The sequence below is a fragment of the Babylonia areolata genome, chromosome 30 (genome assembly GCF_041734735.1).
Source record: "Babylonia areolata isolate BAREFJ2019XMU chromosome 30, ASM4173473v1, whole genome shotgun sequence".
Taxonomy (NCBI): Eukaryota; Metazoa; Mollusca; class Gastropoda; order Neogastropoda; family Buccinidae; genus Babylonia; species Babylonia areolata.
This window is the reverse complement of record NC_134905.1, coordinates 17,355,684-17,380,565: the sequence shown is the minus strand read 5'-3', so window position 1 is coordinate 17,380,565 and position 24,882 is coordinate 17,355,684. Positions and strand designations below refer to the sequence as shown.

The window sequence follows — 24,882 nt, the reverse complement described above, 5'->3', positions numbered from 1 at the left end:
CGTTACCTCTTGGCCATCACTCCACATACTTTCTTTACGGTTTTACGCTGACATAGTTTGAAATATATGCGATTGATACCAAAATGAAGGCAGTACGAACTTGATCTTGCTTTATTGAAACAGTCGCGCAAGCTGTGAGCAGATTAAAAAAAAAAAACAAACAACCCCCCACCCCACAAAACAACAACAACAACAACAACAACAACACACACACACACACACACACACACACACACACAAACAAACAAACAAAACAAAAAAACACACACACATTGCCACTTCCATGCACATAATTATCTGAAGGCTTGTTGAAAGTAGAAAATCTTATCACATCAATCATTACCTGTGTGTGTGTGTGTGTGTGTGTGTGTGTGTGTGTGTGTGTGTGACCTGTATGCTCAGTGAGGTGACAGCTCCTTACCAATGAGCAAACGTGTCAGCATTAATAGGGTTAACAATCCGACAGCTCCAGTCTGCATGAACTGATCATGACTATCTATACACAGTCTGCATGAACTGATCATGACTATACACACAGTGTGCATGAAGTGGTCATGACTATACACACAGTGTGCATGAAGTGGTCATGACTATACACACAGTCTGCATGAACTGGTCATGACTATACACACAGTCTGCATGAACTGGTCATGACTATACGCACAGTCTGCATGAACTGGTCATGACTATACACACAGTCTGCATGAACTGGTCATGACTATACACACAGTCTGCATGAACTGGTCATGACTATACGCACAGTGTGCATGAACTGGTCATGACTATACACACAGAGTGCATGAACTGGTCATGACTATACACACAGTGTGCATGAACTGGTCATGACTATCTATACACACAGTCTGCATGAACTGGTCATGACTATCTATACACACAGTCTGCATGAACTGGTCATGACTATACACACAGTGTGCATGAACTGGTCATGACTATACACACAGTGTGCATGAACTGGTCATGACTATCTATACACACAGTCTGCATGAACTGGTCATGACTATCTATACACACAGTCTGCATGAACTGGTCATGACTATACACACAGTCTGCATGAACGGTCATGACTATCTATACACACAGTCTGGATGAACTGGTCATGACTATCTATACACACAGTCTGCATGAACTGATCATGACTATACACACAGTCTGCATGAACTGGTCATGACTATACACACAGTCTGCATGAACTGGTCATGACTATCTATACACACAGTGTGCATGAACTGGTCATATACACACAGTGTGCATGAACTGGTCATGACTATAAACACAGTGTGCATGAACTGGTAATGACTATACACACAGTGTGCATGAACTAGTAATGACTATACACACAGTCTGCATGAACGGTCATGACTATCTATACACACAGTCTGCATGAACTGGTCATGACTATACACACAGTCTGCATGAACTGGTCATGACTATCTATACACACAGAGTGCATGAAGTGGCAATGACTATACACACAGTCTGCATGAACTGGTCATGACTAAACAGTCTGCATGAACTGGTCATGACTATCTATACACACAGTGAGCATGAACTGGTCATGACTATACACACAGTCTGCATGAACTGGTCATGGCTATACACACAGTGTGCATGAACTAGTAATGACTATACACACAGTCTGCATGAACTGATCATGACTATACACACTGTCTGCATGAACTGGTCATTATACACACAGTCTGCATGAACTGATCATGACTATACACACAGAGTGCATGAAGTGGTAATGACTATACACACAGTGTGCATGAACTGATCATGACTATACACACAGTGTGCATGAACTGGTCATGACTATCTATACACACAGTCTGCATGAACTGGTCATGACTATCTATACACACAGTCTGCATGAACTGATCATGACTATACACACAGTGTGCATGAACTGGTCATGACTATACACACAGTCTGCATGAACTGGTCATGACTATACACACAGTCTGCATGAACTGATCATGACTATACACACAGTCTGCATGAACTGGTCATGACTATACGCACAGTCTGCATGAACTGGTCATGACTATACACACAGTCTGCATGAACTGGTCATTATACACACAGTCTGCATGAACGGTCATGACTATCTATACACACAGTCTGCAGGAACTGGTCATGACTATCTATACACACAGTCTGCATGAACTGGTCATGACTATACACACAGTCTGCATGAACTGGTCATGACTATACACACAGTCTGCATGAACTGGTCATGACTATACACACAGTCTGCATGAACTGGTCATGACTATACACACAGTCTGCATGAACTGATCATGACTATACACACAGACAACACGGCGTCCAGTCAAACACAGCATTGAGCTCACGGGCATAACAGTTGAGCTGTTATCGTTAACTGTTGCTTACAGTCTAGCCGACTGCACAGGGCCATATCAGGACTGTCAAACCATATAAAAGCTCAACCACATCAACACAAATATGTCACGTACACATAACAAAAAAAAACATCCTATAAGATAAACTTACAAAACACAGTTCATGACACATTATCCTAACCACTCGGCTCCTTATGGCAAATAAGATTTGGCCGTGCTGAAGACGCCAGCCATTCCGCTTAATTTATTATCCCCAGATTACAAAAAAAAATCATAAAAAGGAAACAAACAAACAAACAAACAAACAAAACCAATACTTCAAAGCCAAACAAAAAAAATATACAACAAAGGCCATACAGGTAAATAACAATGCAGAATGGGAAGCCAGTGCCCATTCCAGTATTTACAATTTCACAACCTAATCGCTTGAGCAAAAACAAAAAAACAAACAAACAAACAAAAACCCCAAAAAACACACAGATGGTACGACATACTCATACACTACACAAACACACAGATGGTACGACATACTCATACACTACACAAACACACAGATGGTACGACATACTCATACACTAAACAAACACACAGATGGTACGACATACTCATACACTACACAAACACACAGATGGTACGACATACTCATACACTAAACAAACACACAAATGGTACGACATACTCATACACTAAACAAACACACAGATGGTACGACATACTCATACACTACACAAACACACAGATGGTACGACATACTCATACACTAAACAAACACACAGATGGTACGACATACTCATACACTAAACAAACACACAGATGGTACGACATACTCATACACTACACAAACACACAGATGGTACGACATACTCATACACTAAACAAACACACAGATGGTACGACATACTCATACACTAAACAAACACACAGATGGTACGACATACTCATACACTAAACAAACACACAGATGGTACGACATACTCATACACTAACAAACACACAGATGGTACGACATACTCATACACTACACAAACACACAGATGGTACGACATACTCATACACTACACAAACACACAGATGGTACGACATACTCATACACTACACAAACACACAGATGGTACGACATACTCATACACTACACAAACACACAGATGGTACGACATACTCATACACTACACAAACACACAGATGGTACGACATACTCATACACTAAACAAACACACAGATGGTACGACATACTCATACACTACACAAACACACAGATGGTACGACATATTCATACACTAAACAAACACACAGATGGTACGACATACTCATACACTACACAAACACACAGATGGTACGACATACTCGTACACTAAACAAACACACAGATGGTACGACATACTCGTACACTAAACAAACACACAGATGGTACGACATACTCATACACTAAACAAACACACAGATGGTACGACATACTCATACACTAAACAAACACACAGATGGTACGACATACTCATACACTAAACAAACACACAGATGGTACGACATACTCTTACACTAAACAAACACACAGATGGTACGACATACTCATACACTAAACACACACACAGATGGTACGACATACTCATACACTACACAAACACACAGATGGTACGACATACTCATACACTACACAAACACACAGATGGTACGACATACTCATACACTACACAAACACACAGATGGTACGACATACTCATACACTACACAAACACACAGATGGTACGACATACTCATACACTACACAAACACACAGATGGTACGACATACTCATACACAAAACAAACACACTCTTCTTCTTCTTCTTCTGCGTTCACTCGTATGCACACGAGTGGGCTTTTACGTGTATAACCGTTTTTACCCCGCCATGTAGGCAGCCATACTCCGTTTTCGGGGGTGTGCATGCTGGGTATGTTCTTGTTTCCATAACCCACCGAACGCTGACAGGGATTACAGGATCTTTAACGCGCGTATTTGATCTTCTGCTTGCATATACACACGAAGGGGGTTCAGGCACTAGCAGGTCTGCACGTATGTTGACCTGGGAGATCGGAAAAATCTCCACCCTTTACCCACCAGGCGCCGTCACCGTGATTCGAACCCGGGACCCTCAGATTGACAGTCCAACGCTTTAACCACTCGGCTATTGCGCCCGTCAAAACAAACACACAAATGGTACGACATACTCATACACTGCAGAAAAGAGAGAAAAATAAAGGTGTCAAGGCCTGCTTGAGAAACAGAAAGGGGAATGGACTGGGAAGGCAGAAAAAGGAGACAACAGTGAAGGCAGAAACAAAGATATCGAGAGGTAGAAATGAAGACATTTCTAGCACAGAATTTCCAGAATGTGGAGATGCTGCTATCTATTAACAGCTGAATGGTTATAGCACTGGACTTTCAAACTGCGGGTCTTGGGTTCAATCCTAGTATTGGTGTCCGGCGCAATAGCCGAGTGGTTTAATAAGCATTGGACTTTCAATCTGAGGGTCCCGGGTTTGAATCATGGTAACGGCGCCTGGTGGGTAAAAGGGTGGCGATTTTTCCAATCTCACAGGTCAACATATGTGCAGACCTGCTAGTGCCTGTGTGTATACGCACGCAGAAGATCAAATACGCATGTTAAAGATCCTGTAACCTATGTCAGTGTTCGGTGGGTTATGGAGACGCGAAAATACCCAGCATGCATGAACCACGAGAGAGTCATCGGCAAGTCGATGCTGGTCGTGTAATGGAAATAAGAAGAAGAGTAAAGGAGATTTTTTTTTTTCTCCTAACATCCCAGGTGAACATAATGCGTGTCTAGCTGTCAGTGCCTTAGCCACCCCCCCCCCCCCCGCCTCTGTGTGTTTTGCATGCCTAGGATCAAATAACCATGGTCGGCGTTTGGTGAGTTATGGAAACGCTGTCTATTCAGTAGCTTACTGTCATTATTATTAATGTATGTCTCTATGTCTACGAAAATTGAATAAAAATGTTTAAAACACCTCCAAACCCCCAGATAATTTCAGATTGGTGTTTCCTATTCACTTTCAACACAATATTTCATACGGTGATTGCATATTAAGGTATATGTACATAACCATGGTCCTATATATGTCAGCGTTTGGTGAGTTATGGAAACGCTGTCTATTCAGTAGCTTACTGTCATTATTATTAATGTATGTCTCTATGTCTACGAACATTGAATAAATATGTTTAAAACCCCTCCAAAACCTCAGGCAATTTCAGATTGGTGTTTTCTATTCACTTTCAACACAATATTTCATACGGTGATTGCATATTAAGGTATATGTACATAACCATGGTCCTATATATGTCAGCGTTTGGTGAGTTATGAAAACGCTATCTATTCAATAGCTTACTGTCATTATTATTAATGTATGTCTGTATGTCTGCGAAAACTGAATAAAAAATGTTTAAAACCCCTCTAAACCCCCAGATAATTTCAGATCGGTGTTTCCTATTCACTTTCAACACAATATTTCATACGGTGATTGCATATTAAGGTATATGTACATAACCATGGTCCTATATATGTCAGCGTTTGGTGAGTTATGGAAACGCTGTCTATTCAGTAGCTTACTGTCATTATTATTAATGTATGTCTCTATGTCTACGAAAATTGAATAAATATGTTTAAAACCCCTCCAAAACCTCAGGCAATTTCAGATTGGTGTTTTCTATTCACTTTCAACACAATATTTCATACGGTGATTGCATATTAAGGTATATGTACATAACCATGGTCCTATATATGTCAGCGTTTGGTGAGTTATGGAAACGCTGTCTATTCAGTAGCTTACTGTCATTATTATTAATGTATGTCTCTATGTCTACGAAAATTGAATAAATATGTTTAAAACCCCTCCAAAACCTCAGGCAATTTCAGATTGGTGTTTCCTATTCACTTTCAACACAATATTTCATACGGTGATTGCATATTAAGGTATATGTACATAACCATGGTCCTATATATGTCAGCGTTTGGTGAGTTATGAAAACGCTATCTATTCAATAGCTTACTGTCATTATTATTAATGTATGTCTGTATGTCTGCGAAAACTGAATAAAAAATGTTTAAAACCCCTCTAAACCCCCAGATAATTTCAGATCGGTGTTTCCTATTCACTTTCAACACAATATTTCATACGGTGATTGCATATTAAGGTATATGTACATAACCATGGTCCTATATATGTCAGCGTTTGGTGAGTTATGGAAACGCTGTCTATTCAGTAGCTTACTGTCATTATTATTAATGTATGTCTCTATGTCTACGAAAATTGAATAAATATGTTTAAAACCCCTCCAAAACCTCAGGCAATTTCAGATTGGTGTTTCCTATTCACTTTCAACACAATATTTCATACGGTGATTGCATATTAAGGTATATGTACATAACCATGGTCCTATATATGTCAGCCTTTGGTGAGTTATGAAAACGCTATCTATTCAATAGCTTACTGTCATTATTATTAATGTATGTCTCTATGTCTACGAAAATTGAATAAAAATGTTTAAAACACCTCCAAAACCCCAGATAATTTCAGATTGGTGTTTCCTATTCACTTTCAACACAATATTTCATACGGTGATTGCATATTAAGGTATATGTACATAACCATGGTCCTATATAAGTCAGCGTTTGGTGAATTATGAAAACGCTATCCATTCAATAGCTTACTGTCATTATTAATGTATGTCTCTATGTCTACGAAAATTGAATAAAAATGTTTAAAACACCTCCAAAACACCAGATAATTTCAGATTGGTGTTTCCTATTCACTTTCAACACAATATTTCATACGGTGATTGCATATTAAGGTATATGTACATAACCATGGTCCTATATATGTCAGTGTTTGGTGAGTTATGAAAACGCTATCTATTCAATAGCTTACTGTCATTATTATTAATGTATGTCTCTATGTCTACGAAAATTGAATAAAAATGTTTAAAAAAACAAAAACAAACAAAAAAACAACAACAACAAATCTTCTTCTTCTTCTTCTGCGTTCCTGGGCTGCAACTCCCACGTTCACTCGTATGCACGCGAGTGGGCTTTTACGTGTATGACCGTTTTTACCCCGCCATGTAGGCAGCCATACTCCGTTTCCATAACCCACCGAACGCTGACATGGATTACAGGATCTTTAACGTGCGTACTTGATCTACTGCTTGCATATACACACGAAGGGGGTTCAGGCACTAGCAGGTCTGCACATATGTTGACCTGGGAGATCGGAAAAATCTCCACCCTTCAATCCACCAGGCGCCGTCACCGTGATTCGAACCCGGGACCCTCAGATTGACAGTCCAACGCTTTAACCACTCGGCTATTGCGCCCGTCAACAAAACAAATAATTTCAGATTGGTGTTTCCTATTCACTTTCAACACAATATTTCATACGGTGATTGCATATCAAGGTACATGTACTCAAAGACCTGCGCAGGATGTGAGTATGAACGTGATGTGTGCGCAGCTGGTCCACGAATCAACTTGTGTCCTGTCCATTTGCAAAGGTGCGTGAACGTTACCTTCATTTTCATGCATGGTAATTGTAATGGTCAGCAATCACAATGGTTTATACCAAGATATACCAAACAAACACGTAAACAAGCATTAAAAAACACACCCAAAAAACAACAACAAAAAAACAACACCGTGAAACGAAAAGAAGGAATACAAACCAATGAGCTGTCAATACAACAGACTGTGTATTCAGTGTAAAATAAATCTGACACAGGCACTGTGCGTATAAACACACATGATGAATAACAATATTACCATTGGTGCTATGGTCACAACAGCTCAAGTAATGCAGATGACATACAGCAATGCACAAAGGTAACCCTTCTTGTGTAGTATTACATCAAACGCAAAAGTAGTTCATAATCAATTTTCTCCATAGTTCATCTCGGGTTCGCAAAAGAGAAAATAGAATATCCAGTTCCGAAATTAAATGTGGACATTTGTTATTGAAAAAAAAAGAAAAGAAAACAAAACAAAGTTTTTACAGTGTCTGCAAAAAACACAACTATAAAATTGATGATACAATGACGGGCGCAATAGCCGAATGGTTAAAGCGTTGGACTTTCAATCTGAGGGTCCCGGGTTCGAATCTCGGTGACGGCGCCTGGTGGGTAAAGGGTGGAGATTTTTGCGATCTCCCAGGTCAACATATGTACAGACCTGCCAGTGTCTGAACCCCCTTCGTGTGTATATGCAAGCAGAAGATCAAATACGCACGTTAAAGATCCTGTAATCCATGTCAGCGTTCGGTGGGTTATGGAAACAAGAACATACCCAGCATGCACACACCCCGAAAGCGGAGTATGGCTGCCTATATGGCGGGTTAAAAACGGTCATACACGTAAAAGCCCACTCGCGAATATACGAGTGAACGTGGGAGTTGCACCCCACGAACGCAGAAGAAGAAGAAGATGATGATGATACAATAACTATGATGCTAACAGACAGTTGTACAGAATCACTGTGCCAGTGTCAAGCAAGCCAGAAAACATTATTTCTCTCAGTCACATAAACAAATGTACATCACACATTAAATTATGGATCAAAACTTTCAAATATCACCCAGAGACTGTTATTGTCTCAATACATGCATAGGAGGCAAAAATACTGGATTGTAGTCATCGCTAACATGAAGTTTGGATTCCCATTCAGTAAATTCATACACGAGCAACAGTTTATTTGTTCCAAGAGTGAATTTTGACTTCAATAATTTTATCAGCATTCACTTAACTCAGTTCAACAGAGTTATAGCTGAGCATTGACTCTCTCACAGAAGGACATGTACGCGCACGCGCACACACACACACACACACACCAAAACACTTAAAACATATAACAAAGAGCACACACACACACAAACACAAACAAAAACACACACATACACACACAAACACACACGCACACACACACATGCACACACACATGCACAAACACACACACACAGACACACACACACACATAGACACACACACCTGTCAACACAACTCTCAAAAAACAAATGTCAAGACTACATGAATGGACAAAAGCAGGATTCCCCCCCCCCCACACACACACACACACCCAACCCACCCCCCTCCCCCTCTTATTTGTTCAAGCTGATTATAAAGTTAATGATAACTGTTACAAAAATAGAGGGGTATATCTCACGTTGATCCCATCATACCAACGTCAGTGAAGCCCAGTGACCATGTTTGTTTAATATAATCAAGCATGTTGTATTTGTATTTGTATTTCTTTTTATCACAACAGATTGCTCTGTGTGAAATTCGGGCTGAGCGCGTCGCTACACTACAGCGCCACCCTTTTTTTTTTTCGTATTTTTTCCTGCGTGCATTTTGATTTGTTTTTCTTATCGAAGTGGATTTTTCTACAGAATTTCACCAGGAACAACCCTTTTGTTGCCGTGGGTTCTTTTACGTGCGCTAAGTGCATGCTGCACACGGGACCTCAGTTTATCGTCTCATTCAAGTGACTAGTGTCCAGACCACCACTCAATGTCTTAGTGGAGGGGGAGAAAATATCAGAGGCTGAATCGTAATTCGAACCAGTGCGTTCAGATTCTCTCACTTCCTATGTGGACATGTTACCTCCAGGCCATCACTCCATCATTAGCTTTGCAGTATGAAGTAAACAAATGTGTCTGTTAACAGCACAAACACTAGTAGAACGGCGTGCACACTGTCATCTATATGTAAGTCACAAACCGGATTGGGTTGGGTTTTTTTGTTTTTGTTTATTGGTGCTTATGGTCCAGCCACACAGACAGGGCCATACCACGACAGTCAAACCATACAAATGATCAACTGCATCAACACTAAACTGTCACAACACATACACACACAAAATTCATGACACATTATCTGAACCATAGCTCCTTAGGGAAAATAACACTCAGCTGTGCTGAGAACGTCAGCCCTTCTGCTGAATGTATAACCCGCAGATTACAAAAAAAATAATATATATAAAAAAAAAGGATAAATAAAATACTTCAAAGCCAAACAAAAAATACATAAAAAAAGACTATACAGGCAAATAACACTGCAGAATGGGCAGCTAGTGCCCATCCCAGTGTTTACATCTCACTACCTAATCACCAGAGCAAAACAGCACAGATAGTACATCATAGACTGTGGAAAAGAGAAAAAAAAAAAAATGTCAAGGCTTGCTCGAAAACAGGAAGGGAGGAATGGACTGGGAAGGCAGACAAAGGAGACATCAGTGAAGGAAGAAGGGGGAAAAAAAAGAAGAAAAAAAAAAGTCAGAAACAATGAAAGCAATAGAAAAGAGGAAATTTCTAGCACAGATTTTCCAGAAGGCAGGGGATGCTGTTGATAGCGAAAGACTCCTGGCATCCCCAACGAGGGATGCTATCAAGATGGAAGTATACACTGTCACCGACAGGTAAGCAATCAAACAGAAAGTGAAAGAAAATCATACCATATAAGAAAAAAAAAAATACAGACTTCACACTAACTTAGGGACCACTTCATGAGAACAGGTATGATTTCATAACATGACTTCACACAAAACTTAGTGACCATTTCATGAGAACAGGTATGCTTTCATAACATGACTTCACACAAACTTAGGGACAACTTCATGAGAACAGGTATGCTTTCATAACATGACTTCACACAAAACTTAGTGACCATTTCATGAGAACAGGTATGCTTTCATAACACAACTTCACAAAAACTTAGTGACCACTTCATGACAACAGGTATGCTTTCATAATACGACTTCACACAAAACTTGGTGACCACTTCATAAGAACAGGTATGCTTTCATAATACGACTTCACACAAAACTTAGTGACCACTTCATAAGAACAGGTATGCTTTCATAATACGACTTCACACAAAACTTGGTGACCACTTCATAAGAACAGGTATGCTTTCATAATACGACTTCACACAAACTTAGTGACCATTTCATAAGAACAGGTATGCTTTCATAACACGACTTCACACAAAACTTAGTGACCATTTCATGAGAACAGGTATGCTTTCATAACATGACTTCACACAAACTTAGGGACAACTTCATGAGAACAGGTATGCTTTCATAACACGACTCACACAAACTTAATGACCACTTCATGACAACAGGTATGCTTTCATAATACGACTTCACACAAACTTAGGGACAACTTCATGAGAACAGGTATGCTTTCATAATACGACTTCACACAAACTTAGGGACAACTTCATGAGAACAGGTATGCTTTCATAACATGACTTCACACAAACTTAGGGACCACTTCATGACAACAGGTATGCTTTCATGACATGACTTCACACAAACTTAGTGACCATTTCATGACAACAGGTATGCTTTCATAACATGACTTCACACAAAACTTAGTGACCATTTCATGAGAACAGGTATGATTTCATAACATGACTTCACACAAAACTTAGTGACCATTTCATGACAACAGGTATGCTTTCATAACACAACTTCACACAAACTTAGGGACCACTTCATGACAACAGGTATACTTTCATGACATAACTTCACACAAACTTAGGGACCACTTCATGACAACAGGTATGCTTTCATAACACGACTTCACACAAACTTAGGGACAACTTCATGAGAACAGGTATGCTTTCATAACATGACTTCACACAAAACTTAGTGACCATTTCATGAGAACAGGTATGCTTTCATAACACAACTTCACAAAAACTTAGGGACCACTTCATGACAACAGGTATGCTTTCATAACACGACTTCACACAAAACTTAGTGACCACTTCATGAGAACAGGTATGCTTTCATAACACGACTTCACACAAACTTAGGGACCACTTCATGACAACAGGTATGCTTTCATGACATAACTTCACACAAACTTAGGGACCACTTCATGACAACAGGTATGCTTTCATGACATAACTTCACACAAACTTAGTGACCATTTCATGAGAACAGGTATGCCTTCAATTACATGACTTCACAAAAACTTAGTGACCATTTCATGAGAACAGGTATGCTTTCATAACACGACTTCACACAAACTTAGTGACCATTTCATGAGAACAGGTATGCTTTCATAACATGACTTCACAAAAACTTAGTGACCATTTCATGAGAACAGGTATGCTTTCATAACACGACTTCACACAAAACTTGGTGACCACTTCATAAGAACAGGTATGCTTTCATAACACGACTTCACACAAACTTAGGGACCACTTCATGAGAACAGGTATGCTTTCATGTTAAAAAAAAAAAAAAAAAAAAGTTGAAATATCAAGACATGATTCAAAATCTGATGCTGCCTATGGTCTACCAATGTCCTCTCAATGAACACACAAAACGGCGGTTTCAGACACATGCACACCATGAATAGCTTGAAGAATGAGTTTGAAAAACCAACATTTCACCGAAATACGAAAAGACAATTACTCAGTGGGATATAAGCAAAAGCTGTGGACTTTTATTACTGTGAGAAAGAAAATTCCAAGAAAGTGCCTCTGCTTATGAGCTGGCGGTCACTAGTCTGGCTACGCACACTGCTGTTTGCTAGAAATTCTTCTTCTTCTGTGTGTGTGTGTGTGTGTGTGCCGTGGAAACTGCAATGTGCAGTCTAGAAATGAGTGTGTGGAGGAAGGGGGGTTGGGGGCGGGGGGGGGGGTGCAGGGTAATGTGTGTGTGTGTGTGCGTTGGTGCTCATGTACGTTTACGTGTATTTGATCGTGCTTTCGTATCTGTGAAACTGCATGTTTGTTGCATATCTGTTATGCATGCGTGTGTGTGTGTGTGTGTGTGTGTGTGTGTGAATGTGTGTCTGCATGTTTTACATTTATTTGCTTATTTTTCTTTTTTTTTTTTTTTTTTTTTTTTTTTTGGTGTGTGTGTGTGCGCACGCGCGCCTTGAGTTGACTTAATCAAGATTTTGCGCCTTTTAAATATTATTATTAGTAGTAGTTGTATTCTTATGTATTTATCTATTATTTTATTTATTTATTTACTTCTTTTTTTCTTTTTTTTTTTTCCTTTTTTTTCTCAAGGCCTGACTAAGCACGTTGGGTTACGCTGCCGGTCAGGCATCTGCTTGGCAGATGTGGTGTAGCATATATGGATTTGACCGAATGCAGTGATGCCCCCTTGAGCTACTGATACTGATACTGATACTCAGCAACAGCTGTGGACTTTTTTTTTTTTTTTTTTTTGATGCCCCATCATCTGCACCATTTCAGTGGCATTACTCCCACGCCGCTCATTTAGATTCCCCCATACACGGCCACACCCGGGTTCGTCCGTCACAGTTCCAGCGTCGGCAGTCCACAGGGAACCATCGATGTTAGGTCGCCAGGAGGCCACACACCAGAGGAAACCCTGCACTGCTGCTGAGTCACTTTGGTGGTGTTCAGTGGTGCCTGTTCTGATTTAACGTACTTTGGACACCACCTACCACACCCCTAACTGACGACAATAATGGCTTAGTCGCAGAGCCAGACTGAGTGAGCGTCCCTCCCTCATTTTTTTGTGTGTGTGTGTGTGTGTATGAGAGTGTGTGTGGTCCTGATCTTATTTTGTGAATCGTGTATGTAGAAGCTACCTACCGCTGTACTGTTCAATGACCTATTCAAGGGTACGGAAACGTATTTTGATGAATCAAGGCGTCAAAGAAACACAATCACCATTGACATAAAACACGAAATGTCAATATCATCATTGGATCCTCATAATTATACATTCACCAGTACATACCACCAATAGCTGAATCAAACATCTAAAATGTCAAACAATCGTTCATTAAAAAAAAAAAAAAAAAAAAAAAAATCAGTTGATGATCAGATTAAAACAAGTAACCTATGTAACCAAAAACAGTGTGCATCAAGGCATCAGTTAAACGTGCGGTAAAATACAAACATCACCAATCACTTTCCTTCCATGATTCCATAACAAGACATGTCAAAACTAGAAATTTGCTATTCTATCCAGTACAAACATTTTAGCAATAATAATAATAATAATATGTGATGGCATCAAATTGGAAATAAAAATTCCTAAAAAAAACAACATCTTAAAAATATATTTTATATTCAACCTTATATATATAGAGAGAGAGAGAGAGAGAGAGAGAGAGAGAGATTTTTTTTTTTTTCTCTCAAAGCCAACTAAAAAAACACTGCAAGGATTTCACATAAATTTGTAGTAGTATGTCAGACACCGGTATGAATGGTGTTTATTACACACCATAAAAATGGTCACTGCTCTTCACTGACCAACACACACAGCCCCCCTGACACACACACAGCCCCCTGACCAACACACAGCCCTCTGACCAATACACACAGCCCCCTGACCAATACACAGCACCCCCTGACCAATACACACAGCCCCCTGACCAACACACACAGCCCTCTGACCAATACACACAGCCCCCTGACCAATACACAGCGCCCCCTGACCAATACACACAGCCCCCTGACCAACACACACAGCCCCCTGACTAACATACAGCCCCCTGACCAACACACAGCCCCCCTGACCAACACACACACAGCCCTCTGACCAATACACACACAGCCCCCTGACCAATACACAGCCCCCTGACCAATACACAGCCCCCCCTGACCAATACATACAGCCCCCTGACCAACACACACAGCCCCCTGACCAACACACAGCCCCCCTGACCAACACACACAGCCCTCTGACCAATACACACACAGCCCCCTGACCAATACACAGCCCCCTGACCAATACACAGCCCCCCCTGACCAATACACACAGCCCCCTGACCAATACACACAGCCCCCTGACCAACACACACAGCCCCCCTGACCAATACACACAGCCCCCTGACCAACACACAGCCCCCTGACTAACATACAGCCCCCTGACCAATACACACAGCCCTCTGACCAAGACACACAGCCCTCTGACCAATACACACAGCCCCCCTGACCAACACACAGCACCCTCTGACCAACACACACAGCACCCCTGACCAACACACACAGCCCTCTGACCAATACACAGCCCCCTGACCAACACACACAGCCCCCCTGACCAATACAGGCCCAGGGACAGAAAGTCAAGACCTACAGCCTCTTGAGACACAAGACAGGAACTGTGATGACTTGGTTGGCGGAACGGTAAGCAGGGGCCTGAAAAGTTGGGGTTTTTTTTCTCCATTTCAAATCGTAAACACTACCTTTTAAAATGAAGTTTCTTTCTACTTGAAGACTTTTCCTAGAAGTATTGAGGAACCTATCTTAAATTTTTTTTAAAAGCAAAAAAAAAGCAGTATAACTTTGCAATGAAAGTGGTAAAAACTGGCCAAATGTGAGTTTCCCTTCTACACCAGCCAAGAAACTGAAGCTGTCACAGCAAGCACAGCACTGTGAAATAGGCACATGAACACGCTGGATAACAGAATGTGTCCGTTATCCATCACGGACACCACCGGCAGGATGAACTACATGCTATATCGTCTACTGGTAAGTCACTAACAGGATGGATAAATGTGCAAGCATTTAGGAACAGGAAACAATGTGACAGCACCAAATTTCAATCCCCCCCCCCCCCCCCACCCCCCCCCCACAACTCCCCAGTATCAACCAACAGCAAAGTTATCACAGCAAAGCAAAATAAGCACCCTATTACGTTCTTACACATAATAATGCAGCCTCATTCAACATTGCGGGGAACCGTTCACATTCAGATTTTCCAGCAAATGTTCGCCTCGTGCGTTGCGGTTGCGGTTGGCAGGTCAAAAAACCCGGACTTGTTCTGCCTCCAGAGCAGCCCTGTTGCTGTTGTCTTCAAGCCCTTCATTCAAAGTGCCACTCGTATTCAAAACCACTGCTGTCCACTTCTGGGAGAAGGAGCCACACTGCTCTCTGTCAAATCTCAAACGTTTCAGCAACTTTTTTTTTTTTTTTTTTTTCCAAAACAAGTTTTTAATGGCACAGAGATTTTATGGAGTGAGGTGGACACAATCCTTGGTTAATGAAGAGTCGATTCACACAAGTTACAGGAATGCACCAGAGGTCTCTTGAACTGTTTCAAAATGGCAACGAAAAATAAACTGTTTGCAACTACAGCCAACTTAGCATGATTTGGTTGTTGTTGTTTTTTTTAAAACAGCTGTGACCCTGAAAGTTTCAGTGTCATTTTTTGGGGGGAGTTCTGAACCCTGTCAGATATTCACAACCAGTCTTCACGTCTCTCTCTCCTCACACGTCTCTCTGCAGTCCATTGGGTTTGTTTTTTTAAACAGCACTGACCCTGAAAGTTTCTGCGTTATGTTTTTTTTGGGGGGGAGTTCTGAACCCTGTCAGATATTCACAACCAGTCTTCACGTCTCTCTCTCCTCACATGTCTCTCTCTGCAGTCCATTGTTGTTGTTTTTTAAACAGCACTGACCCTGAAAGTTTCTGCGTTATGTTTTTTTGGGGGGGAGTTCTGAACCCTGTCAGATATTCACAACCAGTCTTCACGTGTCTCTCTCTCTCTCTCTCTCTCTCTCCTCACACCTCCCCCTGCAGTCCTGGATCTGGTTAGAAAAGGTCACGCAAATGCACATCACCACCACCGTTGTTGTTGTTGTTGGCCCCTCCCCTCCGCTCCCTCCGGTCCAGAGCGGTAGGCCAGGCAGGGCCTGTGGCGCCGTCCATCTCTCTGGCCAGGTCATTGTCCTCGGCCACGCGATGGCCTGTCCCCCCGATGACCGCCCTGCAGTCAGGACAGCGAGACTCCACCGTGGCGCCCCCACAGTCCGCAATGGCGTAGACATGACCTGTTGGAGTGTTGGGGTGGGGTGAGTGGTTAATTGGGTGGGGTAAGTTCTGGGTATGTAGAATTGTGCAGGGGTGTGTGTTGTGTGTGTGTGTGTGCATGTGAGTGTGTGTGTGCATGTGCGTCCTAGTGTGTGTGTGTGCATGATAGTGTGTGTGTGCATGTGCGTGTGTGTGTGTGTGTCCTTGTGCGCATGTGTGTGTCCTTGAGTGTGTGTGTGCATGTGAGTGTGTGTGTGCATATGCGTCTATATACATACTTTCCCCCAGTTTCAGTATAATAATAATAATAATGATAATGTACATTTATATAGTGCCCTTTCTCACTAAAAACTCAGGGCGCTTTACATGAAAGAAAAATATTACAAGTAACATAAAACATTCATGACCATTCTTTGTAAAAAAAAATCCTCCCCCCACTCACACTCTCCCTTTCCCACTCCACATCCATCCAAAGTGAGCTGACATGGGTGGTGTCGGAGAAAAGGAAGCTGAGAGTACTTATAGATAGGTTTTAAAAAGATGAGTCTTTAGTGATGAGTGAAAAGCAGAAACAGAATCAGATGCATGGATATGATGAGGAAGGTTGTTCCAGATGTGAGGAGCAGCAAAGAAGAAAGAAAGTTTACCATTGGTTGTTGTATTGACATGAGGAAGTTTCAAAAGGTAACTGTCAGAGGAAGAGTGGAGATTTCTTGTGGGAGTGTAAACACTGATAAGGTCAGAAAGATAGATAAGTAGGTCCTGCAGAGTGGAAAGCAGAATAGCAAAGACACGCAACTTTGTATTTAATTCTCGCTTTAATGGGGAGCCAATGTAGAATGGGACTCTGAGAGTCAGACGGGCAGCATTGTTTTGAAGTTTTTGAATTGGCCCATTCAAAGACCTGCTAACCACAGTGAAGGAACGCAAGCTCCGCTGGTATGGACACGTCACACGATCAGACGGCCTAGCCAAGACCATCCTGCAGGGTACCGTACAAGGAAGGAGGAAGAGAGGCAGACAGAGAAAGCGGTGGGAGGACAACATCAAAGAGTGGACGGGCCTGCCATTTGCCACAACTCAAAGGGCCGCTGAGGACCGAGGCAGGTGGCGCGAGCTGACCAGGCAGTCATCCATGGTGCCCCAACGACCCACCCACGGGTCAAGGGATAGATGAGATGAGATGAGAAGAATATCATGTGGACAGCCTATGAGAAGAGAATCTCAAGATGTCACTGCATTTGGGCAAATCCATACACGCTACACCACATCTGCAAGGCAGATGACTGACCAGCAGCATAACCCGACGCACATAGAAAGGCCTTGAATGCATGCTTATATATTTGTGTACCTATCTTCTTCTTCTGTGTTCGTGGGCTGCAACTCCCACGTTCACTCGTATGTACGCGAGTGTGCTTTTACGTGTATGACCGTTTTTACCCCGCCATGTAGGCAGCCATACTCCGCTTTCGGGGGTGTGCATGCAGGGTATGTTCTTGCTTCCATAACCCACCAAACGCTGACATGGATTACAGGATCTTTAACATGCGTATTTGATTTTCTGCTTGCGTATACACACGAAGGGTGTTCAGGCACAAGCAGGTCTGCACATATGTTGACCTGGGAGACTGGAAAAATCTCCACCCTTTACCCACCAGGTGCTGTCACCGAGATTCGAACCCAGGACCCTGAGATTGAGAGTACAACGCTTTAACCACTCGGCTATTGCGCCCGTCTGTGTACCTATCAAAGTGGATTTCTTCCAGAGAATTTTGCCAGAAGACAACAATTATGCTGCCTTGGGTTCTTTTTCAGTGCACCAAATGCGTGCAGCATACAGGACCATGGTTTATCCGTCTCTTTTGAAAAACTAGATGCTAGGTTTGATTTCCCAGTCAAAGTTAGGACAAAGGGTGAGACCCGGGATTCGAACTTGTATCCCTCACAGACACTGCACTGGCAGAGAAGCATCTTAACTACACCGCTCTTTGGACATTTGAACGAGTGATTGGCTCATACACACACACACGCACACATACACACACCACTACACAACTCACCCTTTGGACATTCAAACCAGTGACCTTGACTCATACACACACACACACACACACACTGCTACACAACTCACCCTCTGGACACTTGAACCAGTGACCCTGACCGAGGCCCATGGCCTTGACGATCATGACCCTCTCCGTGTCGCTGATCCGCAGGCCTGACTCTGGAACCAGATCTGCCAGCTGGGTCAGGATGTCAGAGGTCATCCGTTGATGGTCCTCCGAGTGAATGCGACCATCCTGCAAAAATCATCATCATCATCATCTGTATCATATCGTATTGCATTGTATTTGTATTTCTTTTTATCACAACAGATTTCTCTGTGTGAAATTCGGGCTGCTCTCCCCAGGGAGAGCGCGTCGCTACACTACAACGCCACCCATTTTTTTTTGTTATTTTTTCCTGCATGCAGTTTTATTTGTTTTTTCTATCGAAGTGGATTTTTTCTACAGAATTTTGCCAGGAACAACCCTTTTGTTGCCTTGGGTTCTTTTACGTGCGCTAAGTGCATGCTGCACATGGGACCTCAGTTTATCGTCTCATCCAAATGACTAGCGTCCAGACCACCACTCAAGGTCTGGTGGAGGGGGAGAAAATATTGGCGGCTGAGCCGTTGTATTGTATTGTATTGTATTGTATTGTACTGTATTGTATTGTATTGTATTGTATTGTATTTGACTCCTGCTCTCGCCCTTTCTCCCTTAGTTTAAATTGAACTGAGCGTCCAGTCATTCAGAGGAGACGATAAACCCCCCGAGGTCCTGCGTGCAGCACGCACTTGGCTCACTGAAAAAGAACCCATGGCAACGATAGTGTCGTCCTGTGGCAAAATTCTGTAGAAGAAATCAACTCTACTAGGTACAAAAAAAAACCCCCAAAAAACAACTATATAGGCATGCACTGATGGCCTGACTAAGCGTGTTCAGCTATGGTGCTGGTCAGGCATCTGCTTAGCTGATGTGATTTATATATATATATATATATATATATATATATATATATACATATATGATAGTCAGTCGTGTCCGACTATGACCATCAGAACAGCAGAGGAGGCAACTGCTGTTCCGACTATTTGGGCTAGAATTTGATTATAGTGGAGAGTGTCTTGCCAAAGTACATCCCCACTCTCTCGGCCAAGAGGGTGTTGTTAGGACAGTTGGCATTGGGATGGTTCCCAAAGGCCAACTAGCCCGCAAGGCTGCAGTACCAAGAGCCAGTGCAATTTTGCCTCCAAGTTTGAGAGTCATAGTCCTTCACAAAAAGACTAAGCTGTAAATGGTTTCCCATTGACTGGAGAAACCATTGATAATACAGCTCTCACTTTGATGTTGGCCCAAATGTAAACTTATGTCAATCTGTGATCTAAGCCGAGTGTTGTAATGTGATTTAATGTACATGGATTTGTACGAACGCAGTGATACCTCCTTGAGAAACTGAAACTGTATTGTATTGTATTGTATTGTATTGTACTGTACTGCATTGTAATGTGTTATATTGTATCATAATACTCTTTATAACACCAAACCCTCTGTGTGAGTGATGGCCTAGAGGTAACGCGTCCGCCTAGGAAGTGAGAGAAACTTAGCGCAGTGGTTCGAATCCCGGCACAGTCATCAGTATTTTCTCTCCCTCCTCCACTAGGCCTTGAGTGGTGGTCTGGACGCTAGTCATTCAGATGAGACGACAAACCGAGGTTCCGTGTGCGGCATGCATTTAGCGCATGTATAAGAACCCATGGCAACAAAAGGGTTGCCCCTGGCAAAATTCTGTAGAATAATCCACTTCCATAGGAAAAAATTTTTTTAAAACTGCAACCAGGAAGGAAAAAAAAAAGAAAAAAAAAGGGTGGCGCTCTCAGTGTAGCGACACGCTCTCCCTGGGGAGAGCAGCCCGAATTTCACACACAGCAATCTGTTGTGACAAAAAAAAAAAAGCATAATTCAATAAAATAATATAACAATAAAATTGGAGCTGCTCTCCCCGAGGAGAGTGCTAAGCTACAGTACAGAGCCATCATCCTTATCCCCCCCCACACCCCCCCCACCCAAAAAAAAGTCACACAAAAACCGAACAACCCTCTTTCCTCCACCCCGAAAAAGAACCAAGAAAAAGGAGAAAACAACAACAATAACAACAAAAACAAGAGAGGCAAGGCCTTCAAGGCTCACTTGTGATACACTTAAAAAAAAAAAAAAATCTAATCGTTAAAATGTGTTCTCTATTTGTTATTATAAAGCTTCGCGTTAAAAAAAAAGAAAAAAAGGCTTAAACAGATTCGAATTAAGTCCCCTAGCATTAATTACAGAGTAATTTCCCTTTTTTACTACCTGTGCCAAAACGTTTGCAAAATAAATAAAAATTCCATGCTTAGCAAAAGAAGTTCCTGTTGGAACAAAAAATGATAATGATGACTGCTCTTGTTGTTGGGTCAGAATATCAGATCAAAGTGCCAAGTTTTGAGAATACAAAAAATATAAATATAACAGTAAATGCAGTTTGCATATAATTAGGCGTCTTTTTAAAAAAAATTTTTGTGCCCATCCCAGAGGTGCAATATTGTTTTAAACAAGATGACTGGAAAGAACTGAATTTTTCCTATTTTTATGCCAAATTTGGTGTCAACTATCAAAAGTAGTTGCAGAGAAAATGTCAATGTTAAAGTTTACCACGGACACACACACACACAGACACACACACACAGACAACCGAACACCGGGTTAAAACATAGACTCACTTTGTTTACACAAGTGAGTCAAAAAAGAATCTTTTGAGAGTGTAAACCTGATACGAAAGAAGTTGTTGTAAGTACAAAATTTGTACGAACGCAGTGATACCTCCTTGAGAAACTGAAACTGTATTGTATTGTATTGTATTGTATTGTACTGCGTTGTACTGTGTTATACTGTATCATAATACTCTTTATAACACCAAACCTTCTGTGTGAGTGATGGCCTAGAGGTAACGCGTCTGCAAGTGAGTCAAAAAAGCACCAAAAGAGCCGACAAAGGGAGGCGACTGACCTGCATCCTGCGCAGCAGGTTGTTGGCAGGGTCCAGCACTCTGGGCGGCAGCTGCGTTCCTCGGTCAGCGGCCATCTGGGTGAAGGCCTGGAGGGCAAGCCACTGCGACAGACGCTTCGTCTCTGTCTGGCCGTCACTGGATTCCTGGTCACTGTAGGCACACCGTACATATAGTACACCATACACACAGCACAATACACCATACAGGAGGAGTTTGTATCGCTTTTAGAAGCGTTTGATTGGCTAAGAGCGGACCGGGCAAGAAGGGGCGTCTTTTCACTGTTAGCCGCGCAACATTTGGCCAAGCAGAGCAAACCGATAGGCCTAGTTTGCATCAGTTTGACATGGTACAGTATATGACACCAAAACATCGTTCATATCAAACATCATCATACATATCATATACATACATATAATACATGTCATATACATCATGTATACATCACACACATACACATCACATCACACACATCACAAATCATACACATCACATACATCATACACACATCATACATGAAACACACGCCGTGCACACCACACACACACACATCAAACGCATGATACACATCATACACTTCATACAGATCACACACACACACACATCATACACATACACATCGTCACATAATACACATATCACACACACATCATACACACATTTATCACACACGACACACACATCACACAGAGTACATGCATTCAGAAATGAATGAAAAATGTTCCAACAAATCAGTCAATAACATTTATATTTCTTTAAATTAACATGTAACACACACAAAAAAACATGCACACAGACACACACACATGAATGATTATTCATTGCTTAGAATGTTTTCGGAAAATTTAAACTCCAGTCCAGTTGGTATCCTCCTTTGATGTGTTATAATTAATGTTGTTATTTATATTTACATTGTTGTAGGTTAATACTTGTTGATATGCATATACATATTCTTCTTCCCATGACACCTCATTCAATACACACCACAATCTCTTTAGATCTTTTTCTTATAATATACTTTTCCTCTGATACATAACATAACTTTTTTTTACACTAATATTCACATGCATTCCCTTTCCTTTATCCGCTTCCTTACTCCTTTCCGTCTAAAAACACTTATAGTGAATAGACGTTAAACTGAAGATAAAACACACACACACACACACACAAACCTGAAAATACGCCGCGACTGACACAGCCATTTCTCAAAGTCGTCCAGGGCCAGCGACAGCCCCTTGCCATGCACGCCCTTCTTCTTCTGCAGCAGTCTGAGCTGCTTGGTCTGCTCCAGGAAGGTCATCTGGTTCACCATGGCCACCAGGCCCACTGGGGACAGAGCAATAACGGGGGGGGGGGGGGGGGGGGGGGGAGACACATGAATGGATGATGATTTAGCAGCATCTTCTGTAGCTAGCTGTACTGTTCCGTCTCATCATGAACCACTGTGTGCATATATATATATATATATATTTGTATATGTGCGTGCGGGTGTGGGTGGGGGGTGAGGGGTGAGGGGAGTGGAAGGGGGGGTGGGGGTTATGGGAGTATGTGTGTGTGATTGTATAAGAAAGTGTGTGTGTGTGTGTGTAACGATACCTAAGAATAATGATGACAACGGTAACTCCAGTAACGATACCTAAACATAATGATGACGATGACAACACTAATGCCAGTAACGATACCTAAGGATGACGATGACGATGACAACACTAACGCCAGTAACAATACCTAAGGATGACGATGATGATGACGACACAAACACCAGTAACGATACCTAAGGATGACGATGACAATGACAACACAAACACCAGTAACGATACCTAAGGATGACGATGACGATGACAACACGAACACCAGTAACGATACCTAAGGATGACGATGACAATGACAACACTAACGCCAGTAACGATACCTAAGGATGACGATGACAATGACAACACTAACACCAGCAACGATACCTAAGGATGACGATGACGATGACAACACAAACACCAGTAACGATGCCTAAGGATGACGATGACAACACTAACACCAGTAACGATACCTAAGGATGACGATGACAATGACAACACGAACACCAGTAACGATACCTAAGGATGACGATGACGATGACAACACGAACGCCAGTAACGATGCCTAAGGATGACGATGACAATGACAACACTAACACCAGTAACGATACCTAAGGATGACGATGACGATGACAACATGAACACCAGTAACGATGCCTAAGGATGACGATGACAACACTAACGCCAGTAATGATACCTAAGGATGACAATGACAATGACAACACTAACACCAGTAACGATACCTAAGGATGACGATGACGATGACAACATGAACACCAGTAACGATGCCTAAGGATGACGATGACAACACTAACGCCAGTAATGATACCTAAGGATGACAATGACAATGACAACACAAACACCAGAAACGATACCTAAGGATGACGATGACAATGACAACACAAACACCAGTAACAATGCCTAAGGATGACGATGATGATGACAACACTAACACCAGTAACGATGTCTAAGGATGACGATGACAATGACAACACAAACACCAGTAATGATACTTAAGGATGACGATGACAATGACAACACAAACACCAGTA

General features: G+C 41.8%; 1 protein-coding gene across 1 annotated transcript in view; it reads right to left on the bottom strand.

The window, feature by feature from the left end:
* Positions 1 to 16,018: 16,018 nt before the first annotated feature.
* LOC143275544 (NFX1-type zinc finger-containing protein 1-like) overlaps positions 16,019 to 24,882 on the bottom strand; it is a 43,155-nt gene continuing 34,291 nt past the window's right edge. Inside the window, exons 23-26 of the mRNA XM_076579734.1 lie at positions 23,432 to 23,585; positions 22,262 to 22,412; positions 19,312 to 19,477; positions 16,019 to 17,200 (exon numbers count right to left, since the gene is read on the bottom strand). Of these exons, the coding sequence (XP_076435849.1) occupies positions 16,962 to 17,200; positions 19,312 to 19,477; positions 22,262 to 22,412; positions 23,432 to 23,585 (710 nt within the window). The 3' untranslated portion in view covers positions 16,019 to 16,961. The remainder of the gene's footprint in view (positions 17,201 to 19,311; positions 19,478 to 22,261; positions 22,413 to 23,431; positions 23,586 to 24,882) is intronic.